This window comes from Dreissena polymorpha, chromosome 14 (assembly GCF_020536995.1).
Source record: "Dreissena polymorpha isolate Duluth1 chromosome 14, UMN_Dpol_1.0, whole genome shotgun sequence".
Lineage (NCBI taxonomy): Eukaryota > Metazoa > Mollusca > Bivalvia > Myida > Dreissenidae > Dreissena > Dreissena polymorpha.
Genome location: NC_068368.1, coordinates 10,329,351 through 10,339,269, shown reverse-complemented (window position 1 = coordinate 10,339,269; position 9,919 = coordinate 10,329,351). Strand labels below are relative to the sequence as shown.

Below are 9,919 nucleotides of genomic sequence, written 5' to 3'. Positions count from 1 at the left end.
AAATGTTAACGTATCTCTACCTTCACGTTGGCAGCCTTGTTAACAGATTGCCAAAATGACTAAGTTCAATGTTGTGTCAAAGGAACGAAATGGCACTTATAGGCTCATTTTTTAAACACAGTTTTGTTCATAAAATGTCTTTGAAATATATATTTATGGGGTATATAACTGTGAATGAACCATCTTTTTATGGGGATTGAGATTTCACAGTATGTCTGCTTCATTCTGAAGCGTAGCTAGGCGCACACGCCGTAGTCTCCAATAGGAATATGTATGTATGTTTGTGTGTCTGTGTATCTGGTTGTTCACGCATATCGTTCTCCATATATATAAAATAATCGACTATGAACGAGTATCTAGTAATAGATCCCGGAAACCGGAAAACACGTTGTTGTGAAATATAATTATCTCCCTTGAAACACAAAAATACTCATAATTTCACTGTATCTTCAAGATCCAACTTATTTCCGCTGTGTCCTTAACATAGTGTTAGGGTATTTATGAATCCTTATCGGATCGTGCCCAAATACAACTATGGTTTCATGTTTGTAAATAAATGTTCATGTAACTGTCCCTTCTGTGTATGTAAAACTGTTCTAACGTTGGAGATGTGTTACGGTGAAAGTTTGGGGTATATAACTGTGAATGAACCATCCTTTTTATGGGGATGGGGATTTCACAGTATGTCTGCTTCATTCTGAATCGTAGCTAGGCGCACATGCCGTAGTCTCCAATAGGAATATGTATGTATATTGTGTGTCTGTGTATCTAGTTGTTCACGCATATATTTCTCCACACACATATAAATATATATATATATATATATATATATATATAAGAGCCTTTAATCCAAAGGACACTGGTTCGACCCGTTATGGGGATTTTTGTTCTCCCATTTTGTAATAATAACGGATATCTGAATGTTAGATCTAGGCGTTTGATGACCCACTTAAAACAAATCAAATCTGTCAGTTAGTCGCTTTAAGATTACCATTTGAAAATAAATATGAAAGTATGCAAAGTAATTCGTAAATTGTTTGTAAGAGAGGTTATCGATTTAATAATTCAAACGTGTGTAGATCGGTTATGTGTTATAAACTTTCAACATACATGTTACTTACAAATAATCAGACATCATGTAACACATAAGTCAACAACAAGAAAATACAAAGAATGTATATAAGTATGTGGAGAAACCTCGGAATGTTGATTGCATCTCCTCTCGACCTACACAACCTTAAACAACAAACAAATATTTGTTATTAAATGTTGACTCGAAACAGTCTTACATAATTCACAGTAGCAAACCATATTAAATTCGATGTTTGTCGCGGATCGTTAAAAAGGTATTGACTCAAGCAAAGGTTATACAAACTAACCTGCTCAGTTGCAAGTCTGCCGAAAGCCGATATTTGCTCAAACAGCTTTTCTAGTATCTTGTTAACGTTTTCCATGTTATCTTAAATATAGAAGTCACAAACAAAACTCGATGATACTACTATACCGTCTACAACGTATTAATAATAAGTACCCTAGTTAAATACTTGGTTGCACTTTTAGTTCCTTTGATATAACTATAATTAATAATAAGCTAAATCAGTAATAATAAGTATATATCTGAACGAAGCTTACAAGTAGTACAATTGAACTATAAAGTAATTGTGAAAAAATGTAGCATTATAATAAGATATTGTATCATAATTGTACTAGAAAGGTAGTACTGTCTTGTGTAAATTACTTGTATTGATGTACACGATTTTTAGTTATTCGCTTGCGAACAACTTAAGTTAATAACTCGCGTTTCTCGCTTTTTTTCTTATAAACCTGATAACTGCCGCAACTGCCGCATACGCGCCGAGAAAACGTTGTAAAATTTATGCAAGAGGTTTGAGTTATTCGACTTTATTCATATACAAATGAAAACATAACCCTTACAAAAACAGAATGTATGCTGCAACTTTGCGGCAACTTTGCCGCAACTTTGTGGCAAACTTTTTTGTTTGCGGGAAGGTTTGCAAGAACTTTGTAGGACTTTGCGGCTAACCGCATAGTTTCTGCAAAGTTGCAAGAAGTTAGCAAGACACTTTTTCAAAATATTAGTGTTGCAGGAACTTGCAAGAAACTTTTATTAAAAATATTGACATTGCAGGAACTTTGCAAGAAACTTTGATATAATATTTATGTTGCAGGAACTTTGCAAGAAACTCCGGATTTTATGACAACATGTTAATGCCCTACATGTCAATATCAGAATATGAACTGAGTTTGATCCTATCAATATTACTGTTGTAAAAACTCTTAACATTGGCTTACTATATTAATAGAAGTTTTCTTAGTAAAAAAATGGGCATACTTTCAACAAAATGCACCAGAGAATTGCCTGTGAGGTCATGATTGTTAACTACTGCGTAATATTACAAACAATAAAATATGTCAATGGACTTAATAATATTTCAAAGTAGCATTAAGACAAGAATGCAAATGATCTGGTGATTAGTATGATAGTTCTACTTATTCTGTTAATAGCACGTAAAGTTAAATAGGGAAATAATATAAAATATTAATTTTATGATAAAGTATTTTTATTTAAAAGTGCAATCTTTTTAATTTTCATTGGTATGAAAATATATTTACAAAAATTAATTCAGTAGAATCCCTTCCTTATTTTGGAGTTATTCTTTCGACGACAAAAGCACTGACACAGGATGCTGGACGTTCGACTTCAGGTGCTTGACAAATACTATTTTTTTAGTAAAAAAGGGGAATAACAAGCTGATAACTTTATGAATACAGGTCACAGGGTTACCAGCGTTGCCACTATGAAGTGGACAAATGACCTGGGTCCAAGTTTGAAGTGGATATCTAGAATAGTTTTTAATACAAAATTGACTTGAAAAAATTAAATTTATCTACATTTTGACCTCACACGTGCCACTGTATATTTCAACTTGTAACAGTAAATAATATACTAGTTTATAATACTACAATTTTCTATCGTAATCCCAGATTTTAAAGTTTCTTCTTTAGCCAAGAATCTTAACAATTCACGCTGACTCAGATGGCTGAATGAAGACAATAGCACTTTTTTTCCTTACAAACCTTCCCGCAAACACAAAAGTTTGTCGCAAAGTTGCAGCAAAGTTGCCGCAAAGTTGCAGCAAACATTTTGTTTCTGGAAGGGATCTCTTCTGATTGGTTCATTGCAGATTGTGAGCCAAATTTGAATGTGTAAATATGCATAGATCCACGCAGGACCTGTTAATGGGTTGAAATTTAGTTTGACAGCAATGTTTGGACTTTTTAAAGTTAAAGTTTTTACAATATCCTAAAATACTGACTTTGATTAACATTCTTAAACAATTAAGTAGAATGTGGAAATCAACATTTTGTGTGTCAACAAGTCTAAAGGAGGAATTAAGTGAGTTATGCTTTGAACTATTGAACAGGTTTGTATAGTTTTTCTTATAATGTTAAGTTTAATTTAATGATATTGTTTAACAGTTTCAAATACTTGTTTTGGTGGGTGACTTACTTTTAAAATAAATGATGAAACAAGTTATCTTTGCAGTAGGCCACATAAAAGACATATTAAGTCAGTCAAAGGTATCTCTATCTTACAAAACCAACATAGTTGTAACAATCAATTGCTTAATCAGTGACCAAATGAAATGGCAATGTAACCAATACTTAGATTTATTTATGAATAACTATACTCTGCCACGAAATGTTGAGCCTTTTTTTTTCACTTACATGTATAGGAAAGATATTGCTATCGCTTAAAAGGTGTAAAGCAAAAACTAATATATAGTTTGTAACTTAATCAAAATTAGTCAATAGTCAATCAAACATGAAACTTTTCTGTTTTAGTTTAATGTTTGGTGAAGCATTCATATGAAATGTCTGACATTTACAAAAGAAAGCTATATATTTGTATGCTTGACATTTCATTTACAAAACATTCACCATGTGACAACTTTGCAATTACTTTGCGGCAACTTTGCAAGACCTTTGCGGCAATTTTGCAAGAACTTTGCGGCAAAGTTACCGCAAAGTCCCGTATGCAAATGAAGTTTGCGAGAACTTTGCAATAACTTTGCGGCAACTCTGCAGCAACTTTGCAGCAAAGTTACCGCAAACTCCCATATGCAAATGAAGTTTGCAGGAACATGGCAAGAACTTTGCGGCAACTTTGCAGCAAACTTTTACCATGTAAATTAAGTTTGCGGCAAAGTTGCTGCAAACTAATATGCAAATGAAGTTTGCGGCAAAGATGCCGCAAAGCTCATTTGCATGGTAAAAGTTTGCAAGAAAGCATGTTAGCGGCAATTTTGCTGCAAATTAGCAAGAACAGTTTGCAGAAGGCCTCGGTAAGGATAAGTGAATATCGTGTTAAATGGAATATTTTTGAACGGCGCGTATATAGAAAAGAATCAATACACAATGTTAGAAATATACGTTTGTCGGAAGAGAAGGTTAATGAATTATTAAAATAGTTCACTATCTGCTGTGTCGTAATCACGTGGTATTTTTGCTCAGAACAGGGCATTCATAATCTGAGGCTATTAATAGATGCGAGAAAATAAAACTACTGCTGATCAACAAGTATAGTGTTATATCGATATCCAATACACTATCACGCGTCTGTTGCGTAACCTCGTTGATAGTCCTTGCTACTACAGCGGGGTAAAAGTTGATATGTCTGGGAAATATTCTTTTATTCTCAACAGGTAGCGGCTCTTTCTCATGTATTTTCAATTGCACGGGTGATTACAACGCAATAGAATAAGATTAAGCTTTTTTTATATTCACACTTCTCAATTTATAAAACGTTGAACATGAGTTGCGAAAATGCGCTGACTTTGTAATAAAAATTGAAATTTTCGTTTCTAAATAATTAAATTGAAAACAAAAGTTAAGCTTGTGTGTGTGTGCGTGCGCGCGTGTGTTTGTGTGTGCGCGCGTGTGTGTGTGTTTTCACTTGTTAGTCGCATATTCACCGCAAGAAATGTGTGTTATTATAGTCAAACCACACATAAGTGTTATAAGATTCAAATTTTACTACGGGAGTTCATATCATAAGTGTCCTCACATGGCTTATTTTGAGTTTATTTCTCCACCATCGAAATAAATCGTATGTTATATAATTAAGTTGCAGTTTTCATTCCTAACATTCAAATCACACATTCATAGCCGCTTTTTCTTATCGTGACATATGCGTTGGTGTCTAAAATAATGCTATAGCGAACAACTGTAGAACCTTCAGCGCTTTGATTTACTTCATTATTGTTTGAGGAAATATTGACTGCCAGGTACACACGATTCCATCGTTTAACAATAATATCCTCAACATTTGAAACTTTGCTTTGATTTGAACGCATGTGAAATATTGACCGTTACATCGCAAGAAAAAAATCATAGTGCCAGTGTTCAAAACATTAGTTTTAACTTAATAAAACTACATAGAGATATATGAACAATAACTCGTTACGCTAAGTGTACTCGTCTTCTAATAAACAACAGTACTGACTTTATGTATCAGAAAGGGTGATGATTTACACACACAAAATATATTATAAGGAAAACTATCAAACAAAAAAATATCCATACTAGTATTATCAATTTTGCATGAATATGAAACTTACTGTCTATTTCCGGAATCTCTTTCAAATCGATCATAAATATATATATATATATATATATATATATATATATATTCACGTTTATACTTACGAATAGATATTTTAGAAGTAATAATTTTTTGCATCAGTGCTTCAAGTTTTTTTTCCCAACGATTTCTCTCTGTTTCCAGTTTTGTTACATCCACTGTAATTTCCCCAATGCGCTCGTTTGCGTGTCGCCGACCATCTTGGCATTCTTTGATATCGTTTAAATTAATGCCAGCCAACGCCCCTCCAATAGTTGAGAGTATGTCTGTCAATCCGACTGGTAAGTATCCAATATTGTTTTTAAGAATCCGATACATACTAAACTATAACAAACACAATATACAGATTGTATTAACACCTATCTATGGGCTGAATTAAGCAATTCCAAACATGTTATTTCTTTGAAAAAAAACGTCTTGTGTGAACTTCTTCAGTTTTGTATTACCTGTATTACAAGAAGGTAGTTTTCAAATCATATCCGTGTGACATGCTGGCTTCAAAAACAGAGTATCTAAATATTATAAAACAACCGCAAAAAACTACTTCTACAACAACTTTAATCAACAACCACTACTACTACTACTACTACTAATACGACGACGACGACGACGACGACGACGACGACGACGACGACGACGACGACGACGACGTACGACGACACTACGACGACGACGACTACGTCTATTCCTACTACGACGACTACTACTACGTATACTACTACGACTATTACTACTTCAACTACTACTACAACAACTACTACTCCTACTATTACTACTACTACTACTTCTACTACTACTACAACAACTACTACTTCTACTACTGCTATTACTACAACAATTACTACTACCATTACTACTTCTAATATTATTAAACATAATTCATGTCATGTTTCAATTTTTTATTATCAATACACACGTTTAAATAAGATAATGTTGTGTACGTTACGTACACCCATACATACATGTAACCGTATTTAAAACTCTCGCCAATGCCATCACTGTTATCCCGTAAGCTCCTCCATTGAAGGCTTCCTCTTCCCGTTGTTGTAAGTGGTCAATTCGCTGCTGCAACTTTATGACAGCAATCTTTAGGTTACTTTCCTCGGAAGTAAGTTTCTATATTAAAAACAAATACAATCATGTATCAAGGAGAGACTAAATGAATGATTGAAATAATGAAAGAATAACTGATCGAATGCATGGATGAATTTAATATAATATAATTTTCTCACGAGTATTTTTTTGGCAACTCTTGGCAGTTCCATAGTTTTAATGTTTGCAACTTTCCCATCCAGTTTAGCAATTTCGTCCACGGTCTCTTTAATGACGGCCTCAAATTCGCGTTGATTGTTTTTAGTAGCTGTCTCTATTGTTTTCGCTGTGTCTATGACTGCTTGTCGCGCATCAATATTCTCAAACACCTTTACAAAATCCATCACAACAGTGATGGCGTCTTGAACAAGTTGCTTAACAACTTTGTTTGCAGATTTGTCTAGGGCATATCCCGGCATTGTTTCTATTAATTGTAATTCTCGAAAAATCGCTGGTAACTGAAATATAAGCGGACATATAAATATCGATATTGTGCATAAGTAATATTCGTCAGTATATAAATGTCTATTGAGCTTTATTGAGCAATTAGATGTGGGGGCTGTAATAATATTGTGTGTGTAGTTAGCTTACATGAAGACCTTACATGAGATTGCATTTTGGGCAAGTCAGATCAAAGTCAAAATCATTTTACTTAAAAATGGAAGTAAAAACAGTTTCCATCCTTATGTTTAGTTTCGAATAAGGTATTATCCTTAACTGGTGTGTGTAGTTACTTTACCTGCAGACCTAACTTTGAATTGTCTTCGGAGCCAGTCGATTGAAGGTCAGGGCCACTGTTACTGAAAAAAGTGTTTTCGTCTAAAAAACTTAAGTTTGGAAGGAAATATATTGAAATGTGTGTGAAGGTAGCTTACAAACAGAAATAGTTGTTGAGATTGCAAAATACTTTAAATACAGGTAGATTTATTTAAAAACATAAAATATAGCAAATAATGAAAATTCAAAAACTCTATCAGGAGAAAAATTGTTCCCTATCATTGGCTTTCTATAACAGATCACCAACTATAAACATACACTTTCCGAACGTTCTTTCAAATCTAAGCTAATTCAAAATACGAATGTGAACAAATACAAAACATTTAATAATATGTTTGAAAAGATTAATCTATATTGAGTCTTAGCAATTGATTAAAAAATACAAAACTACGCTGTAGACAAAAAGACAGTAGACAATGTGCACATGTGAATAATGTTTACATAGTGTCGACTATTTCTGCGACAATATGTTTTGAATAACGCGCGACAAATTCCTAAATGTCTTTTTGCTCACAAATGAACCATTCATGGGCTTGTGTGCCCCCCCCCCCCACATCGCCCACTCAAAAAACATTCAAGTGCGGATAAAAAATTTCATCCATCGAACAACAATAATTTTCAGTCATCCGCAACACAAAACACCTCAGCGAAAACGAAGGAAAGAAAAAACAGAGGGCACATGCGATGTATTCATACAGCCTTCTCCCTTAAGTTGGGGACAAAGCGTATCTTTGTTTATGCTGCTGTTTATTTAGTAAATCCGAGCATGCTGACAGTGATAAATGACGTAAACTTATGACAGTTAATGTGATAAGCGATGTATATTATCATTATAAAACTAAGCGAATATCGCAGATCCCAGCATAAATATATGATATTATATGTATATGTATTAGAATCAGATTCACTGTTGTACTTAACTATATAAATATACATCAAGACAAGTAAATATTAAAGCAAACCGTAAACTCTGGGTGAGGTCTAATTGCTTCTGGATGCATGTCGTTTCAACTTTCGATACCGAGTGTTTTCCTATTAAAGATCAATTTGAATAAATATATAATAAACTATAAATAAAATAGAACAATTCATAAATAAAACATTCTGATTGAATTGAGTTTTTGTCTTTAATTAAAAAAAAAACACATAATATCATTGTACAGAACTGATATTGATAATGATGCTACATTTACCCATCTTCTCTAGTAAATCGTTTCTTTCCTCGTGCTTCCTACTGAGTTCGTATAGAACTCTTTCTTTTTCAACTTGACATTTGCGTAGTTCAAAAGTATGCGATACTATTTGTTCCCTGCAAGTGTCTTCTTTGATCATGTAATAGCCTGCTTTCACTACATTTCCAGTTCCGTACACAGCACCTGCGCCTGCAAGTACTGCCGGCAGAGCCGCTCCACCTACCATGTAATAAATATATATTGTTAAAATACGATACAAATAATTTCATTTCAGAAACTTGACATACGCGATTTACGCGTGTTGACCCAAAGATTGTAAATTGCTAAAACCAGCTTCATCAATTGTTGATATCTTCATTTTTACTATTTGCTAAAATTGTATGGCGAGATATAAGTACTTGTCAAGAATGACACATTTTTGCATTGCAGTTGTTCATGAATTAATACTTTTAAATTACATGTCTTTTGAGATAGAATCATATTTACTGTTTAATGATATAATTTGCCTTTAAAGGCTTTTCAAGGTGTGTTTTTTTTGTATTTTATACATTTTCTGTAAGTTACCCAAAAAAAAAGTCATGTATTAAAGGTTTCACGTTAGTAAATTGACAAAAAAAGTTCATTTTTAAATTGTTTCACATTCGTAAATTTTCGTTGTAGTTATGATAGTTGTGAGGAAACAGTTATGCTGAATATTTAACATGCTCTAAAATATCCATAATGTGCATCTTTTGACGATTTAAAAACCTGAAAATTATAAAGCGTTGCAACGCGAAACGATTGAATAATTTTGAGAGTTTCGTTGTTGTCGTTATATTTTGTGACACTACGAGGATTGCTTATATAACGTATAAAATACAGCAATTATAGTATAAGCAAGGATGGCACAGTAGTCTAAGCGATAGACTTTTACTCATGGGGTCAGTGGTTCGAGCCCAGTTGAGGGTTACTTTTTTTCTTTAATTTTATTCTTGTTTTTTACTATTGCTTTTTATATCCAATGTTTACATTTATCAATGTAAAGCTTTTAATGACGAACTTCAATACATGCAACAATCTGTGTAAAGGTCCCTTTAACATCAACATCAACGAAACAGGAAATGACGTAACGATGTCAAAACATCAGTGACGCAAAAAATAATGACTATACAAAGGCGCTGTTATATTGATAATGAAAATGACGAAACATTAT

The 9,919-nt window shown here is 33.3% G+C and overlaps 1 protein-coding gene across 1 annotated transcript in view; it reads right to left on the bottom strand.

The window, feature by feature from the left end:
- Positions 1–981: 981 nt before the first annotated feature.
- LOC127858070 (uncharacterized) overlaps positions 982–9,919 on the bottom strand; it is a 65,077-nt gene continuing 56,139 nt past the window's right edge. The window contains exons 5-12 of the mRNA XM_052394955.1: positions 8,728–8,946; positions 8,497–8,566; positions 7,497–7,557; positions 6,898–7,215; positions 6,628–6,781; positions 5,731–5,943; positions 1,380–1,459; positions 982–1,236 (exon numbers count right to left, since the gene is read on the bottom strand). Of these exons, the coding sequence (XP_052250915.1) occupies positions 1,228–1,236; positions 1,380–1,459; positions 5,731–5,943; positions 6,628–6,781; positions 6,898–7,215; positions 7,497–7,557; positions 8,497–8,566; positions 8,728–8,946 (1,124 nt within the window). The 3' untranslated portion in view covers positions 982–1,227. The remainder of the gene's footprint in view (positions 1,237–1,379; positions 1,460–5,730; positions 5,944–6,627; positions 6,782–6,897; positions 7,216–7,496; positions 7,558–8,496; positions 8,567–8,727; positions 8,947–9,919) is intronic.